General features: G+C 44.9%; 1 protein-coding gene across 2 annotated transcripts; it reads left to right on the plus strand.

Moving 5' to 3' along the window:
• The first annotated feature begins 161 nt into the window (after nucleotides 1-161).
• On the plus strand, nucleotides 162-18,435 carry LOC122623930 (breast carcinoma-amplified sequence 3 homolog). Of its 2 annotated transcripts, none has more exons than XM_043803314.1 (8): nucleotides 162-1,272; nucleotides 5,858-7,033; nucleotides 7,317-7,620; nucleotides 7,676-8,606; nucleotides 8,672-8,978; nucleotides 9,049-9,299; nucleotides 9,370-9,522; nucleotides 12,113-16,235. In XM_043803314.1, the coding sequence occupies exons 2-8, from the start codon at nucleotides 6,162-6,164 to the stop codon at nucleotides 15,655-15,657; spliced, it is 6,363 nt and encodes a 2,120-aa protein (XP_043659249.1). In that variant the 5' UTR covers nucleotides 162-1,272; nucleotides 5,858-6,161; the 3' UTR covers nucleotides 15,658-16,235. The 2 variants fall into 2 exon arrangements, with proteins under 2 accessions (XP_043659249.1, XP_043659250.1); XM_043803315.1 differs by lacking the exon at nucleotides 12,113-16,235 and adding an exon at nucleotides 17,506-18,435 and having other exon boundaries at nucleotides 164-1,272.
• The last annotated feature ends 260 nt before the right edge of the window (nucleotides 18,436-18,695 follow it).

Consider the following 18,695-nt stretch of genomic DNA (forward strand, 5'->3'; position numbering starts at 1 on the left):
GGCATGATTTTGTATAAATTACTTTACTGAAACCGGATGTCTCCGTTACAAATCCCTGTTTATATACTTTTAAATAACATGAAGTCTGGTCACACTAAGCGCGCTACACTATAAATATGCCAAAACGCAAGCACCCTACTAAATTGGTTTTTAAGATTTCAGCTGCTATGGTCACACTGGCACAGCACCCAGAAACCAAAAGAGCGAGACAAAAAACAGAGACAGAAACAGCGCAGCAACCAAAATAATAACAATTAATAATACTAAGTGTCCGCTAAAGATATTGCACGAATAAAGGCAAACGCTCGCCAGCAGTCAGACCAGCTAGTACTAGTTTTTTTCCCCTTTCGTTCTGGCAGCAGTCTCTCTTGGTTATTTTCTTTTTTTTTTCTGTTGCGACGCATAAATCGTCTCTTAATCGATATATACATATATATATATATGAGTTAACGGGAGAGTACGAAAACAAGACGAACGTTTTGCAGATTTAATGTCGCAGTTACTTTATGTGCAGCAACAACAATAACATTGGGAGTAGGCAAAAGCAACAGCAACGATAACAATAACAAAATCATAAACGAAAAACGACGAAAAGGAAACTCAAGTAAAACGTACGACGCAGCGCAGTCGTTGTGTCTGTATTGGTGCGTGTGTTTGTGTGCGCGAGTGCGAGTGAGCCAGCAATAGGGCTCTGCGTCGACGGCGGCAGCGGCAGAGGAAGACGAAGAAGAAACATACAAAAAAATAGTTCCGTTTTTTTCAAACAAAACTCGAGCTCCGCAGTTGAGAATTTGCTGCGCGTTTTGAAAAAGCTTGTAATTAATAGGAAGACGCGCATCATTAAGCAACAACAGTTGGAGGGCGTGGCAAATCTAAATAAAAAGTAGCACATAAACACAACATAAGGGGGAGCGAAAAAGAGAGAAAAAGCAAGACGCAATTGGAGATTTTGTTGCTGCTGCTGCCGCCTGCAACAACCGAAGATAATAATAAAGAGGAGTTCCAAACAAGAACCAACAACAACAATAACAAGTGACGAAAAGCACACACCAAAAAGGAAATCAACAACAAAAGCTAAAGCCAGAAAGAGAGAGAGGCGAGAGAGAGTAGGAGAGCAAGCAGCTAAAAACATATGATTTTTGTTTGTGTTGTTGTTTTTGCGCGCGCTCTGCGGAACGTGTGAGAAAAGTGGAACGAGCGAAACGAGTGGCAGTGTTGTTGTGCTTCAGCTGCTGCTGATTCAACCAACGAACAGCAACAACAACGCAAGTGGTAAGTTCTTCCTCTTCTTCTTCTAGTTGTTTTTGTTTGACGCGCAAAAAAAAAATGGAAAACGAAAAGCAAAGAAAATCGTGTATATATGTGTACGTATATGAAAATCAAATCCTCTATTTATGCAACTATTTGTTTATTGTTGCTCTGTCGAAATCACAGACGTGTAAGTTGTGCAAACAAAGAGCCAAGAATAGAGCGAAAAAAAGGGGAAGCGAAGCAGTGAAAAGAGAAGGAGAGAGAAGAAATTGTACCACCAAGTATTTGCTGTTATTTAAATGTCAAAAGTAGTGGAAATTTTGTTTTGGCTGTGACGCGAAAAAAAAACAATATTTCAAAACACAAACAATGAAGAAAAAAAATCACACACAGATACACTCGCCCACATATATGTATGTGTGTGTATGTGCGCATTAGACGGCCAACAACAAAGCAGTGGAATCGAAACGAACTGATAGTGGAACACATTTGAGCACAGTGCGCTAAAAGTGAGAAATCTATCATAGAAAAAAGAATGCTTTTAAAATAATGAGATTAACAAGGACAAATACTATTTAAATATTTTGTTATTTAACTTTACCACAGCTTGTTTGTTATTTACAATATCATTGCATTACAACTTTTAGTTTGTGTTCGTGTTTTCGATCCACTGTGCGACGCTGCAAGGCAAAAAGAGAGAGATTGAGAGAGAGCAATAAGAGCTTAGCTGCAAAAGAGAGGACAGCAACAACATTTCGTTGCAGCTGAGTTGCTGAAAAGTGCGTTTGTGTGTGCATTCAAGTGCAACTGGCAGTGTGTTAGAGTTTTGTTTTCGTTTTCGGCTCTCTTCTCCTCCATCTCTCTCTCTCTCTCTCACTCTCTTTCTGTCCCACTCACTTTTCGACTTCTGTATATATTTTGATAATTGCTCTGCTTTTGCCTCTTTGTTTTCCAGCTGTATTCGAGGGCAAAAGCAACAACAGCAAAATGCTGTCGTGTAATCAAAAAATAACAAAAATATTTGGATGGCACAAATTGTTTTGGCTTCATTTACAAAATTTAAAACGCACATTAAAAGTGACATTTTTCAATTGCCACCCCCTCCGCTCTTCTTCTTCCTCATCACGTACTGTTTGCACCCCACTTTACCCCTGAGGCCATCTGTGATTTTACCTAATAGAAATGTTTGCCAAAAAATCGCTAAATGTTTGGCCGAGTGGGTGGGTGTCATTGAAAATAAACAGAAACACAAAAGCAGAGAACAAAAAATCAAAACATAGAAAAAGCGAAAATTGCATTCCGCCTGTCAGCACTACAGTGGTACTACCTTTTGATCTCCATTTTTGGAAGTGCCTTCTATTAGAAATTTTAAAGCGTTCCTCAGTAAACTAAAAATGCACTGAAACTTAAAGCTTCGTTTAATATTGCATATAGCCTTATAAAATGATTTTCCACAAAAATAACTCTGGCTTAAAAACGCATCGAAGGGGTTTTACTGTGCGAGTATGGCCTATGGGCTAGTTTTATCTGCTGCAGACCAAGGGGTTCCTTTGTTCGCATCCAAGGACTGCCAAAGGTTGAGGGACGTGGACGGAAGCCCATGTGCCTTATCATCTGATGAGGTGTATTGGGGGCGTGTGTAACTGATATACGTACATATGTATATGTATTCCACTTTAATCTGCATCAATAGGAATTATTTCGCTCGTAATCAAGTGAAAATAATCAGCTGTGTGTGGGTTGATGAACTTGTGCTATTAAAAAAAAATCTGTCACAAATACTTTATAAAGTAGCTATGTAAATATGTATGTTCGTGCAACTCGGGAGAATAAGCACTCCAATATAGAATGGTTACCAGGAGAAATTTTTTTAAATACAAAAAACTGGTATTTCTCTGTTTAAAATTGCTGTTACTCATAGCCTAAAAACACGTTTAATTACTAGAACTGATGAAATTGCTTGTCTAACATCTGAACGGTGTGTGTTGGTATTGATGGTAGCACCCCTGCAGTTCCATCCATTGCGTTTTTAGGATGTTTTCGAGTAGCGAGTATTTGTGGAACTGCAGAGACCTGTTCGCGAATCGTTGTTGTATGTACATATGTATGTATGTATATTCTAAGCCAATCGTCGAAGGAAAGGGAAAGGTTTGCTGAGATTCTGTCAAGTGGTCTTTGGCAATGGGTAGCATAAACAATGGGGCTTCCAATGCAAAAAGCTTGTCTCTCTTTGCATTTCTTTGGCACAATGGAATTGCATTGGGCCTGAGAGTCGTTTATGCGTTGGCCGCGTTCCCGTTTGAACTTGCACTGGAATTGATCGAGTGTCAAGGATGCGTGTAAACTAATTCGAGGGCAGGTGCAGTCATACCTCCATATAAAGAATCTCAATTAACTAAACGACCTGGCTAGTAAAGGTTAAGAAATTTTACATTTTCAAAAGCATCTCAACTAATTAGAATAATTATTTTCATTTAACAATGGTCAACGATCTTGGGGCTCAGTATAATATTGAGCACATGTATGCATTTATAAGCAGATATTTGAAAATACTATTTTGCTGACCTACATATTTGATGCTGGCATTTGTTTTAGAAGTTTGACTGTATCAACATTGAGGGGTCTGTCTCTTTCTCCCTCACTCTGCACTCTTTCTGCGATTTAATGCCGTTTGGATGCCTATTGCTAAACAAAGGCAAATGCGTTACTTATGGTCGCTGTGGGTGTGCGAGCGAGAAAGAAACAGCGAGGGGGTGGTCGATTGTCTCTATTTCTCTCGCAAGTATGTCGCTTTTAAGTTTGTGTGACATTGCACGTTCCTATTACAGTTATTGTTTTTGTTTGTGTTTGTGTTGCGCGTGTGCCAAGCCAATTGAGGAATGCAGTGATGCAGCTGCACTCCTCCCACTCTCCCGATTCTGTGGGGGAGCTTAACCCTTGGGTCACTAGAATCCCAACATTAGAATTTCGTTTGGGAATTTCTAGTGCTCTAGAGCAATGTGTGCCCCATCTTTCGAAATTCCTCTCTGGTATTTCGCAATTTTTACAAGCGTTTAATTGAATCATTACGCCTTTACAACACGACTTCGTGCCTTATCATTTGTTAATTCCAATACGGAATACTATAGACGTATATAGCTGTGGTAATTACCTCATTTCTATCTATATGTGGCGAAATACCCGTTTAATCAATTGCAACCACACGTGGAAAAGTTTTGCCAAATGCATATACACAAATTCATTATGCATTTTATTTGAGCAGTCATCGATAGGGATCGTTCACCCATCGTCCTTCGAATAGGTTGAATGATAAATGAATCAGCCTCTTAAAAAGCAACCTTTGTGATAAATTAGTTTAAATTATAATTAAATGATTAAAACTAGCTGGTAAAACTATATGGTATTAAACCATAACAATACATTAATTCAACGAAAATAGAAATGATCTTTTACGCGGGTTCATAAGGGTTAATGTGTTTTCCTTTTTCGGATCTTTGTTGCTGTCTCTTCGTCTCAATTGGAAAATGGAAAATGGAGATTGGATCTTAGGCTTGGCTAAAACGGTTATTTCCAATAAGATGGGAAAACGAAGAGAAGAACAGCTCATTGCGAGCTTCTTTGTGTTTGCATATTGCGTTTTGCTGGCGAATATGAGGTGAAAAGGAACAGAAAACCAAAACTAGAAGCTAAAGGCTAAAAGCTGAAGCAAATGGCCTGATGATTTCTGCGTGACTTTGAGGTTTGTTGTTGTGGTTTGGAGCTTGCTTTTCTTTTTTTTTCCTGTATACAAGTATTGTTTTATTTTTTGCGTTCTTTATTTGTGTTTTACTATACCTTTAATTTGTAAGCGTGTTTTGTTGCTGTTTTATTGCACACAATTTGCACCCATGGAATTGAAATTGACAAAAGTGGTGGGAGGGGGTTGGCTCAGAAAGCCATCGAAATAGTAAAATTTAAATTAAAACAAAGCGCAGCGAAGAAATACACGTAATGTGCTAATAAATTGGTAGCAAGAGAGTGAAGAGGGGTGGGGAATTGGGTGGCAGTGGGTGGGGAGGTGGTTTCTGTCCAAAGATTAAAGCATTTTGATTGAGACAAAGAGAAAACGGAACGAAATGGAATGACCAAAAGAAACTATGAAATGTTCGCATTAGGGTGGACCTTAACTCAATGTTAAATCATACGTTCTTTATCACGTATACGTAGTGTTGTCATTATTTGGGAAAAATTAGGAAAGAAAATAGGATAAATTTGGACACTTTTTTTAATTGGCCAAAATTCTGTATGTTAACTGGGCGTAAAAGTGTTTAATTATTTTTAATGATAAATCAAGTTGAGCAACCTGTTTTTGCATTTCAGGTTGTTTTGCTGTAATTGTACTTTGCGATGAGTCAATTCACATATAAGTACGAATATTAATGACTTGCAAAAGCTAAACAAAAAGTTGCGCAGACTATCAATATAAGATCTTCAAACTATTGGTGCATAGTTCACGTTTCACAAACTTGACCAAAGTTCTTTTGGGTTCACCCTAAAGAGAGTGGAACAGATGAATGTGTGAGATTGTTCAATTTGTTTATTTATTGTCTTTGCTTTCTATTTGCAGTTGACAACAAGAGAGCAAACGAGAGAGAGACAAAGCGAGAACGAATCAGCTGGGGAAAGAAACAACCGATCAGACGCAGTGTCTCCCAAAGAAAGAGAGTAGACGAGAAAAGTGAACGAGGCTGCCACCCGCCACCCACTGCCATTAGCCATCAGCCATCTGCCATCCCCAGCCGTCCGCTGCCCATTGACCTCCAGTGTGGAGGCACTGCATCATTGGCAGCAGCTGTGGTAGCAGCTAGAAGAGGAGCGATTCCGGCGGCCAGCAGTCACCACCGGCCATCCCCCCCAGCAGCCGCCGCATCATGTCCGCGGACTCGCCACGCCGCCATCCCTCCGGCGTGGTCGGTTCCGGCATTGGATCGGGCTCCGGATCCGGTTCCGGCCTGGGCTCCGGTTCTGCTGGTGGCAGCAAATCGGGTGCCGCCGTGCCGGCCATTGTACCTCCCCAAACAGTGTCGGATCGTTCGATCCTTGACTCGGCCATTGGTTTCATCAACGATGTGACGCTGGCCAATCAGCCGGTGCAAGATCCCAAGGACACTATCACCTGGGCCCGTTTCGAAACGTGTGCGGATGTCAGCGATCCGCGCTTCGGTGATGACTGGGAACTGGACGGGAACGCAGCGCCCCCACTGCTGCTGATTCTAGGCTACGGTCTGGGCGTCCAAGTGTGGGCTATACCAGCCAACGGCGAGGCGGTCGAGGTGCTATCCTGGCGTCACGGCGTCGTCACTGCGCTCCGTGTGCTGCCCACGCCGGCCACGGCGGCCGCCCTGGATGAGAATGGCCGGGCGGATGAGCCGGTCGATGCCTTTGCCGAGAAACGTCCCCTGGTGGCGTTCGTCGATGGAGGCAGTGCAGCGGCCAGCGGTCTACTGGCTGGCAGCTCGGGATTGGGTCTGGGTGGCGGCGGCGTAGGAGTCACAACCGTTGGCGGCTCGGTTGGAGGAGTCGGCGGTATCGGCGTGTCGGCCGCTGCCCAATTCAGTGCCGTAAATTTCATGTCCCTCAAAACGGGTGTCCAGGTGAAGACGATCAAGTTCAAGAACGCCGTGCTGGACATCCAGGCCAATCGATCGGCGGTGGTCATCACGTTCCACGAACGGATCGCCGTCTTTGATGCCAGGACACTGGAGGACCGCCTAACCATTACCACCTGCTATCCCAGTCCGGGGTAAGTGAACTTTATTCCATGATGGTATTCCAGATCATGGGAAAAACCATTTAGTCAATTAGTTGAAATTGAAGATAGTTATAACACCCAACCATTTCACATTAACTGAAATGATGGAAATAATGATAATGGGGATCTAATGGACTCAATTTGTATTACATGGTGACAGTAGGTCATTTTAGATGGTTCATTAAATGTGATGATAGTTAGAATAGATTGAAAGTAACCAACGCTAGTTTTGCTAATGAGAACCTGTCTAAAATTGATTGCTCTTTCTTTGCAGGATCAACCCCAATCCCATTGCTCTGGGACCGCGCTGGCTGGCGTATGCGGAGCATAAACTGCTGCACTCCAAGCGCAGCGGCGGCGGATGCGATGGCGAGGGCGTTCCCAGCTACACGGCCACTGTTCTCAATGCGGCCAAATCCCTGAGCAAGGGACTGCGAGAGTTTGGTGAACAGGTGGCCGCCGGTCTAACGGGCACCACTGCCGGCAGCGGCGCCAGCTCCAAGAGCAGCAGCTTTGATTCGGCCAGCGGTGGTCCGGATGCCAAGCAGTCCGGTGTGGTTACCATCATCGATGTGAAGGTGCGTGAAAGAATACTGATGATTGGTCCAAAACTGATTACATTTATGATTGCAGCATCCGGTAAAGGACTACAGTCCCACGTCGGGTACTCCGTTGAGCTCCACGGGTGGCTCACAGGGCGGTGGCGATCCCATCGTTGCTCACTTTGTGGCCCACAGCGAGGCTCTGGTAGCCATGGAGTTCGACAGCTCCGGTATGCTGCTTCTCACCGCCGATCGACGCGGTCACGATTTCCACGTGTTCCGTGTACAACCGCATCCTGTGGGTCCCAGCCTGGCTGCCGTGCACCACCTGTACGTGCTTCATCGCGGCGACACTAGCGCCAAGGTGCAGCACATCGCCTTCTCGCTGGACTCGCGCTGGGCTGCCGTGTCCACGTTGCGCGGCACCACCCACGTCTTCCCAATCACGCCCTACGGCGGCGCCATGGGCGTTCGCACGCACACCTCGCTGCATGTGGTCAACAAGCTGTCCCGCTTCCACCGGAGCGCCGGCCTCGGAGCAGATGGGCGCTCCAGTTCGCCGATCTCGCACTCGGAGAGCACAACGTTCGTGCAGTCACTGCAGCCGTATCATAATCCCACGCTGCCGCCGTATCCGCGGCCGTCGGTGGTGCAACCGCTGGCCCAGTTGCGCCAGCCCTTCACTCTTGGATCACCGCCAGGATCGGCAGGTCTGGGCGGTGGAGTTGGCGGAGGCGGAGTCATGGGCTCTGGAGTTAGTGCCGGCGGTCATGGTGTCGGTGTAGGTGTTGGCAGTAGTAGTCAACGGCAGCGGCAACGTCTCTCCTCGCTGTCGGACGATAGCGGCAAACCACTGAGTGTCTGCTCCATCTTCGCCAAGTCGCGCTCCTGGTTGCTGGAGCCACCCATGGCGACGCGAGAGCAGCCGCATCGTGTCCAGCGCAAGGCGGTGGACTCGCTCTTCGTGATGGCCGGCCACGGGGCGCTTATCCAGTACGATCTGGACACGAAGCTAGCCTCACGTGAGTTACTCCATTAGCTTTTTCGTATCATCTACTGTATGGCACACAAATCTTATCAATTGCAGATGTTGCCAAAGAGAAGATTTGTGATGACACGCCCATCGAGCTGGAGGTTGAGGCCCGCGCCCAGTGGAATCTGGGACGGCGCAAGGATGGATCTCAAGAAATCGCACCGCCGCTGGGTCTGGACAATTGGCTGATTAAGGATCGCCATGCCAGCCTGCTGTTGGACAGCGCCCATCATTTCGACGAGCCGGACGAGCGAACCGAAAGCTGGCTGGCTCAGGTGGAGATCATCACGCACGCTGGTCCCCACCGCCGGCTGTGGATGGGTCCGCAATTCGTCTTCAAGAACTACAATACGCCCAGCGGGTGAGATAGTTTATTTCTTCGGGCATTATGTCGAGGAAAAACTAATCCGTATTTGTCTATCCTCATACAGTTCCAATCTGAACCACGTCGATGCAGAGGCTGTGGAAATTGGCGTGACCAAGACGACGACCACCACGTTGCCCTCGACAGCGGCAGCTTCTGCCTTGGGATTGGGTTCGGTGGGAGGCAAGGATCGTTCAAGTCCGCTCAATATGCCTCTAAGTGCAGCCACATCGGTGGGCGGAGCTGGCATTGGCAGTTCAGCAGTGACGGGACGCAGCGGTGCCGGCGTACCGGTTCTCATCGAATCTGGATCGTACAGTAAGTATTCTCTACTTTGTCTGTATTCCTTCCCACTTGCATCGTACTCATATATTCATAAACGCAATAGGCAGCATTGAGCAGAGTCCCAAGTTGATGGATCGCTTTCGACATGGCCACTTGGATTCGGATTATGGCCACGGCGATACACGCCTGAAGGAAGATTTGGCGGATGCCATGCGAGAATCGCCATCTACGGCAGCGGCTCGACGTGAGAATACCGGTAAGTGGCTGCCAAATCCCATGTCGTCCTGGATAGATGTACACAAAAATATCGCATGTTGTGCAAGACTATTCGAATGCTAGCCGCTGATTCCGGGAAGGGACTTCCTTCTCTGATTCTGGACGGGATCATTTAAGTGGGTTGAGCTCCCGGAGTCAAAGGCATCCTCGTTGATCATTAGCCGATTCTCGATGTCTTCACAAATCTGTTTATTAATTGTTTACGATCTATACAAACGTTTTATGTACTCTTCTTACATTTTGGATTTTTTTATTTGTATTTACGTTTTTGTTTTGGAAACACTCATATTTATCTATTTATATATATATATATTCTTATTCTTACGTTTTTTATTTCGAACGCTTTCAAAATGAAAATGTTTAATTCAAAATATTTTTGGTGGTCAAACAAAACAAAAAAAAAAACTGTATTTTGATCTTGTTAATGAAACACCACGAAATTGGCATTGGTTGTTGATAATGATGATAAACTAAGATGATATGATGCTGATAATGATGATGTTATAGCCATCCCTCCCACCTTTCCCCTTTGCATGTTCCTTTTACTCTACTTCAACCTCATTTCACTAAGCTTTCTCCTCATTCTCCATCCATTCACATTTTCCCCCTTCTCTGTGTGTGTGTGTGTGTGTGTGTATGTAAGCGTGTGTATTGGAGTGTTTTTGTGGTGTAAAGTGTGTTGGTAATTTTTTTTAAGCTTTAGTTGTTGAAATTTTATTTTTCTAGCCGGAAACACAAATCACTTAACCAAATTAACAATGAACTTACTTTTGGTGTTTTTGTCTAGCCGTAAAATGAGATACCACTAAAATTAATCTATTTCTATTTTATTGACAACTAAATTTAAGCTAACAACATTTTTGCCACAGCAGTGTCCACTATCTAAACGAAAATATAAAAACCCACAAAAACCATACCCATCCCCCCAAAAAAAGAATTCTTCTGCAACACGTTATATACACATCTACTTTTGCCCCATTGGTCGCTGTTAATCCTGTCGAGCACTTAACCCCCTGGAATTTGGTCGGACTGGTCGGGTGGAATATATGGAGTTGTATATCCTCGATCTTGTCTGATTTTCCCAATGAAAATTTGAACGCTTTTCTCAACACGAAGCAGCACAGTATTTCCATTTTCTTCTACTCCACCACAGCACTTCTGATCCTATTTTACTTTCTCACACTTGATTTCCCCATAGATCTTTTTTCAGTTGCAAGCTTTATTTTACACGTTTTACTCACCAGCGTTTACTACTTTCCACAAAAGTTTTCCCAACACATTTCCCTACAACCAACACTATTTCTACGTTTTCATCCCACATTTTTTGTAATTTACCCGTTTCTTGCAAAGTACTAGTTAGAAGGAAGAGTTTCCCTTCTTTTAAAGTATTGATTTATATTCAAGATTCAGTTTATACAGATAGTCATGTTCTTATCTTCATCCGTCTGTCCTTTCTGATTGTTTGTCCGTATAAAATGAAGTCGCTTCTTTAAATTACCGACAGAAGTCGCTCTTTACCGCCAGATGGCGAGTTTTTTCAAAGATACTTTTATTTTGCAACGGGTATCAGATAGTCGAGACATTCGACTATGGCGTTTCTTCATAACATCACATTGATTCTAAGCTTTTCATCATTCACGGTTGCATTTTTCATCACATGTGCTTTGCTGCTTCCCCTTCCTCTTCTACTGCTTCACTCTACTTATGGGTGCCTGTTTTTCGTCCTTGTCTCTTGTGATTCGTTTGATGCACTTCAAAATTTGTGTTCGTTGAAAAAACGAAAGGAAAATTGTGTGCCAAAAGTTTCATTGCACGTGCGAGTGAGAAAGCGAAAGAGTGTTTGAGGGCGAGTGAGAAGTAAAGAGGGAGAACGCAAGGCGGGAGAGAGAGAGAGAAAGGGAGAAAGAGAGAGAGAACGATTGAGAGGAAAAAGCACATTAATCTACATGAATCTCTTAATAAAAAGCCAAAGCCATAAAAATTTCGGAAACGCAATTCAAAATTCACGATTAAACTATTTCCAGTTTCGTTATTACTTCCCCAAAATCAATGTCTCGCTATTATCTTAACTTTATTTTTTAATTATTTTCGTTTTCACACTAAAACAAAAAACAACAAAAAAAAAACAATGACAGTTAAAAAGTTTATTTTCGTTTTTCATTTTTAAGTTGCCCAATACAAATATATATCTTTACAAATTTATATATTTTTCTGTTTCACGTTCGATTTTCCTTTTTTGTTTTGAGTGTTTTCCGCTTCCTTTTCAATCGAAAAATAATAAACAACAAGTTTTAATCGCGCCTACTGCCAATAATGCATTACAAGCTTAGCTTAAATGTTACAAAATATGTAGAACAAACAGACGCTGAAATGTATTTTCCAATTAAACATTTTCAATACTTCGAATCAGTATCGAAATCAAAATTCGCCTTTGGCTTTTTGTTTTTTGTTTCCTGTACGAACCAAAATGCGCTTTTCTCATAATTTGTTTTCTCTTCTATTTCTCTTTTTTCTCCGCTCTGTGTTCTGTGTCCTGTGCCCCAACGTTGTTGACCCGCCTGCATCTGCAGCTGCATCTGTCGATCAGGCAGCTCCCCCATGTGGCGATCACCTGGCTACCGCCTACTCGCCTGCTTCAGCGGATCAACTGGCTGCCGGCGCCGGAGGAAGTGCGTCCTCGAATTGTGATAATGCCTGCTATTACGATGCGCTCGCCGAGCACGAAAGTCTCAATGATCTGGACGAGGTGGTGGAGGATCCGCAACAGCATCAGCATCAGCATACAGATACGGAGACGCATTTGCATTCAATGGACTCCATTTCAGCCCTGGCATCCGTTCTGCCCAACATCTGTAGCTATTCGCGTGTGGAGAAGATGGTCAATCCGCTGGGCACTGTCACGGATCTGAATGCGGGCATCTCCGGTGAACTGCAGACGGATATGCTGGACGAGGTGGTTGGCCAACTGTCCGCCGAGGATACGGTCATCCATGAGAATTGCGATGAGGCACTGTTCCGGCCAGTGGTGGCCATCTTTTGCAGTGATCCGGCTGAGAGAAAGAAGCTCCTTCAAAAGGATCAGCAGACGGAAGAAGCGACGGCATCCGAACTGGAACGGGAGCAGGCCAGTTGCCAACCGCCCGTGGTGCTGGTCAATAAGTTGATTGTACCGGTGATTGCCAAGGAGGTGGACGAGGTGCTTGTCCAGAAGGAGAAGCAAAAGTCCCAGAAGCAATCGCACAAGGCGCAGCAACAGCAACAGCATCAGCAGCAGCAGCAACTGCAACAGCAGCAACAGCAGCAACAGCAGCAGCAGCAGCAGCAGCAGCAGCAGCAACAACAGAAGACGCTAAGATCCCTGGCTGCCGCCGAGGATGCGGCACAAGCGCAGAAATTCGCAGAGCTTTCACATCTCAACAAGCCCAGGGGCAATAGCAACAGCAACAACAATAAAACTGCCAGCCAGAGGAGTGGTAGTGGCACCTCCGAGGATGAGGCCACCACTACCATCACCATCGCCAAAACAGCGAAGAAGGCCAAGAATAACAAGCAAAAGACCAGCGGCAAAGTCAGCGAAAAGAAGCCAGAGCCAAAGAATCTGGAGGAGGAGAAGATCACTGTCGAGAAAGAGGAAGAGAGCGCAGTTCCGGTGGTCAAGGAGGGCGATTCGGATGCGGAATCTGATCATGCAGATAGTCTGCTGGCCAACAAGAGCAGCATTGCGGCTGTCATGGTGAGCAGTGCCAGTGCGCAGGGATTAAGTTTGCACGTGGAGATGAGTGCGGCGGATCCGGATCCGGAGCACGACGACGATGAAGAGATAGAAGAGCTCGAGGAGGAGCCACCCAAAATGGCCAAAGACAAAAGGAAGAAGCAAATAGCAGGAGAAGCAGTGGCAACCATGACAATCGACAAGGAGAAGGAAAAGGCCAAGGAAAAGGAGCTGAAGCTAAAGGAGAAGGAAAGGGAAGCCAAGCTTCAGGAGAAAGAAAAAGAAGAAAGGCTGAAGACCAAGGAGAGAGAAGAGAACCTTAAGAAGGAACGAGAGGAAAAGCTTAAGGAAGAGAAAATCAAGGAGAAGGAACGCGAAGAGAAGTTAAAGGAGGAGAAGATCAAGGAAAAGCAACGGGAGGAAAAGCTGAAGGAGGAGAAGCTTAAGGAGGAGAAGCTTAAGGAGGAGAAGCTTAAAGAGAAGGAACGAGAAGAAAGGATCAAGGAAAAAGAGCGAGAAGAAAAGCTTAAGGAGAAGCAACGAGAGGAAAAGCTTAAGGAGGAAAAGATGAAGGAAAAGGAGAGGGAGGAAAAACTCAAGGAAAAGCAACGGGAAGAAAAAATCAAGGAGAAGGAGAGAGAAGAAAAGCTCCGAAAAGAGCGTGAAGAGAAAATCAAGGAAAAGGAACGGGAAGAGAAAATCAAAGAGAAGGAGCGAGCTGAAAAAATCAAGGAGAAGGAACGAGAAGAAAAACTAAAGAAAGAAAAGGAAGAAAAGCTCAAGGAGAAGGAGAAGGAAGAGCTGCTAAAGAAAAAGGAGAAGGAGGAAAAGGAGAGAGAAGAAAAGCTCAAGGAAAAGGAAAGGCAAGAGAAGCTGAAAGAAAAGGAACGGGAAGAGAAGCTCAAAAAGGAAATGGAAGACAGGCAACGAGAAAAGGAAAGGGAGGAAAAGCTAAAAGAGAAGGAAAGAGCTGAAAGGCTCAAAGAACTGGAAAAAGAAGCAAAGCTAAAAGAAAAGGAGGAACAGCTCAAGGAGAAGGAAAAGGAGGTTAAGCTCAAGGAGAAGAAGGAGAAAGAGAAGGCCAAGGAGAAGGAGAAGGAGAAGGAGAAGGAGAAGTCTCTAGAAACCGAAAAGCCCCTCATCTCGGCAACCGTGAGCAATCCCTGGAGGCGAGTCGTCGAGGAGACGCCACCCAAACTGCCTGCGGTTCAGGATTATCCGAGCCTTGGCAAGAAACCCACTAAAACGAGTCCGGAGAAGAAGCGGGATGAAAAACTGCTGCCAGGACTGACGACTCCCCCAAAGGAGGTGAACGACACCTTTGAAGACTTCTTGAGCGGCTTAAAGCCACTGGAGGCCTTGCCACCTCTTCCTGCACTCGAACCCCTGGAGGTTAAGGAGGACGCGAAAAAGGAACCTGTCAGTCTAATCAACTTTGAAAGTCCGTTGCAGGAGACTGCATCCATCCCGCGGAAGATTTCCCCACCGCCTCGTGGTTTCACCGAGCAGAATTTGATCCTCGCCTTGTGCGGTTCCCTGCACTATGAAAATGAACAGGAACGGATGCGGGAAGCGGACGCAGAGGTGCAGCCTGAGGTGATAACCACACCGGAACCGGTCTTCATTACCCTGGATACACTGGCCCTGCAGAAATCCACCTCCACGTCTAATAACTCTTCCGGATCCGAGGAGATTGTCGTCATGGAGGAGCCCGTCAAGAAGCTGAGCAAGAAGCACAAGCGATTGAAGCAGCTCCAGCTGCAGCAGCAGCAGCAGCAAAGGGAGCGGGAACCGGACGATGAGGAGCTGCGTCCCCTGATCAGCATCAGCATGTGCGATTCGCAGCTGGAGGTGCAGGATACACCAGCCAGGGCCATGCCCGACGACGATGAGGGTGTCGAGGAGGAGCCTGAGACGGAGCCAGAGCAATCCCTGCCGGAGGATCTACTGCACTTTGGGAGCAGTGGCGTGGCCACCAATGCCACCACCACCGACAGCGAGGGACCAGTGCCGGCCACCACATCCGACGACAATGTGGTCTACGGCTCCTCCAGCACAACCAATGCCGCACCGCACAAGCTGAAGACCAAGAAGCTGGAGCACAAGATCAATCTGATAGCGGCCATCGAGGCGGCCACCTCCTCGTCCACATCCTCGGCGGAGGAGAGCAGTGTGGAGACGACGGTCCATCCAGATCCCACGGGCCTCGGTCTCGGTCTCGGCATTGGCCTGCAATCCCTGCAATCGCCGGGCGCTGCAGTCGCCGCTGGGAACTTGATCACGGGTGCCGCTGCACCTGCATCGCTGCCCGCTGCCGGAGGCGTTACCTCTGTGGGATTGGGCGTTGGCGTGGCCAGCCCACCGAGTGCCACAAAGAAGAAGACGAAGCGCCGAAAGAGATAAGAATTAGCGATCTGTTTGCTGTGCGTCTTTAGCCTGGTGGTCCTGTGGCATCTGTACGCCGCCAATCGACAGGATGGAGCACCCACTGCCCATGCGCTCCAACAGCAGCAGCAGCAGCAGCAACCGCAACAGCCGCCGCAGCCGCCGCAGCAGCCGCAACCGCCGCCACCGGATCATCCACCACCAACGGAGGAGGAGTCAGGGCCAGCCATTCTTCAGCCCAATCCCATGCTGAAGCAGGAGGAAGATGAGCAGCCGGCGGGCAGGACCAGAGCCAAGTAGAAGAGGAGAGGAGAGGACGCCAAGCAAACGAGTGGAGGTCACCGAGTGCTCCACACAGAAATTCGCAGACTACACAGATACGTGAAATGGACAGCAACCACGACAGATGATGACTCTAGATTCATAATTTTTAGCTGAGTGCAAGAAAAGTATATCATTTCAGTAACCACACAACAACTACAACAAAAACAAAACAATTCAAAAAGCAAAACCAACAAAAAACAAAACAAAACACAAAACTCTGCAAAAAAAATGTGATTTATCGAAAAGAAAAACAACAAGTTAGTTATAATGCATAATTTAAAGCGAAACGAAACATAAACAACAAAAAAAAACAAAAACAAAAATGCAAACAAAAACAAAACGACTGTAGCTACTCGTTTAGACAAAAAACATAAAACAATTAAGGAAAAGCGACAAAAATATTTAAATACTAACCGATTTTTAAGTGCAAAGTTATATTGTTAGCTATACATTTCTAGAAAGTAAACATATAACAATATATATATATATAAACCAGACACACTTATATATATATATACATATATATAATATATATTGAAAAGGCCTAAAAGTAAACACACTTTGATCAAGTATCAAAACTAATTAATGCTCTCAAATTGTACATAAATGGCGCCCGAAAATCCGCTCAGTGTGGAGATCGAAATTTGTAAAATTGATATCCTGCCCCTAAGCTAACACACACACACAGACCCACACACACTATACACTCACACACATGCAGCTAAAGCTTGCAGGACACCCAGTTGGAATTTAATGGTTAGATACAGATATTCAGGCCCATAAATGGGCATTCAATCCCCAAGAAACTACATTTTCCTGCCCAAGCAGCCAACTGCGTGTAAGAACTACTGCAAAGCGACTAATGACTAAACTATGTGGATTATATTACTAATTGTCCAACGTCACAATTGTTTAAACTCGTTTTTAGGCTTTGCTTTCGTTAAGTTTTCTCCATACTCGTTCAAGTTTCAAGGTCTCTTTTTTGAACCTTTTCTTTTTTTTTTTTTTTGCTTTCATTGTCAATTACTTGATGTTTATTTATTCTTTTTACTAGAAATGGTCTCCCTTGTTTGTTTTTAATTTGTTTTAATTTCGTAGTTTTTTCTGTTTCTTGAAAAGATTGTAAAAAGTGAGGAAATCAATTGTTTTTTGTATATAATATATGTATATCGTATAAAAATTACATCTAACTCGCAGTATTTATGATTTACGTTTGAGAGATGGATGAAAAAAGGAGGCAAGGAAATCGCTAAACACTAAAATTTAATTTAATTAAATGATGTATGATTAAATAAATGCAATTTTAGTTAAAACAACAAATGCGGCTAAAAGGTGTTGTTACTGGAAATCGCGGGAATTTAACAATATAAGTATCTTATTTTAATGTTGGAATAATTTGGAATAGATAGATTTCCTGGACTTTCAGTTAATATAAATGCAATTTAGACTTGAAATCTTAAAAAGATTCCATTTTTAGAACTTGTTTGTTGTGAAAGTTTATAAATCATAGAGTAACTAATGTGTATTCCACATGTTTTTTAGGCATCTACTTTACCACGGATCAGCTGGATGGATTGGTGCTTAACAACAACAATAACATCAATAACAACATCATCCCAACCAAAGACAACCCGAATCCCAATGCGATGCCGAGTAGCAAGGACAAGGTCCAGAAACCGGAGATCACCGATGCCGGCGACTATCCCATTCGCCATTCGTTCGGCGATCAGGGCGAACTGTCGACGGTGGTGAACATCGAGGTGTTCGACGATCAGCTGAGCATGAGCAGCATCAGCACCAACAGTCGCCTCTCCTTGGAGGGACCGCCATCGCAATCGTCGCCGCCACTCAGCCTGACCAACGGCCTCATGGACACCAATCTGATGCACTTCAGCGAGAGTGCGACTGCCACTGCAGTGGCGCATGGCGCGCATGGAAGGGGTGCCAACCGCTTCGAGGTGGACGACGAGGAGCTGGATGAGGAGGCGGAGCCGGATGCGGACGAGGATGAGGCTGCGGCTGCGGCTGAGCGGGAGGATCGCCAACTGGGCAGGCGGAATTTGTGAGAGTTAATGCAGAGGGCGGGCCTGTTGGGTGGCCAGCTCCACCAGATGCGACGCATGTGCGCCCAGCTCTTCAGTGCGCGCGCTGGCGAGGATTCCTAGACGTAGCTTTTGGTGCTGCTTGCTCCACCCTGTATTCTCTGTATCTGCAGATGTATCTGCATCTGCATCTGCGTCTCCAGCGGCTTCTGCCTCGGTATTTGTATCTGTATCTGTGTCGCCGACGACGATCTGTGTCGTAGTTTAATTTTTGCTTGTTTTGTTTAGTCCAAGTAGTCGATAGTCGAGGTATCCGGTAGCGATTCTGTAGCCATTTTAATTATTTTTTTTTTAGATTCTGTTTATTGATTTCTACGAAAGAAAAGAAGAAAACCTACTTTCCCCGAGAGAAAACTAAAATGTGAAATGCCAATGCAATAAAAGTGAAAACAAAATCGTGTGAAAAGATATATAAGCATAAGAAATAGATCAGATCAGACCTCAGCTGAATGCCGTGATATTTAAAATAAAATTTAACAAAAACAATTAAACAAAAAGAAACGTTATGAAAGCAAATGAATTGAGGAGCGTAGAACGAGCGAGAGGCGTAATACAAAACAATATTAATTATATATAAAGATATATATATAAATATATGTATCTAGAGATCGAAGAGCGCGCTCAAGCGCA

Source organism: Drosophila teissieri, chromosome X (assembly GCF_016746235.2).
Source record: "Drosophila teissieri strain GT53w chromosome X, Prin_Dtei_1.1, whole genome shotgun sequence".
NCBI classification, from domain to species: Eukaryota; Metazoa; Arthropoda; class Insecta; order Diptera; family Drosophilidae; genus Drosophila; species Drosophila teissieri.

Excerpts from the sequence above, each read along its gene's own strand:
- LOC122623930 (XM_043803314.1), top strand. The coding sequence starts at position 6,162 with ATGTCCGCGGACTCGCCACGCCGCCATCCCTCCGGCGTGGTCGGTTCC. Across the intron at positions 7,621-7,675 it reads TTACCATCATCGATGTGAAG|CATCCGGTAAAGGACTACAG; the intron begins GTGCGTGAAAGA and ends TTATGATTGCAG. Across the intron at positions 9,523-12,112 it reads GGCTCGACGTGAGAATACCG|CTGCATCTGTCGATCAGGCA; the intron begins GTAAGTGGCTGC and ends CTGCATCTGCAG.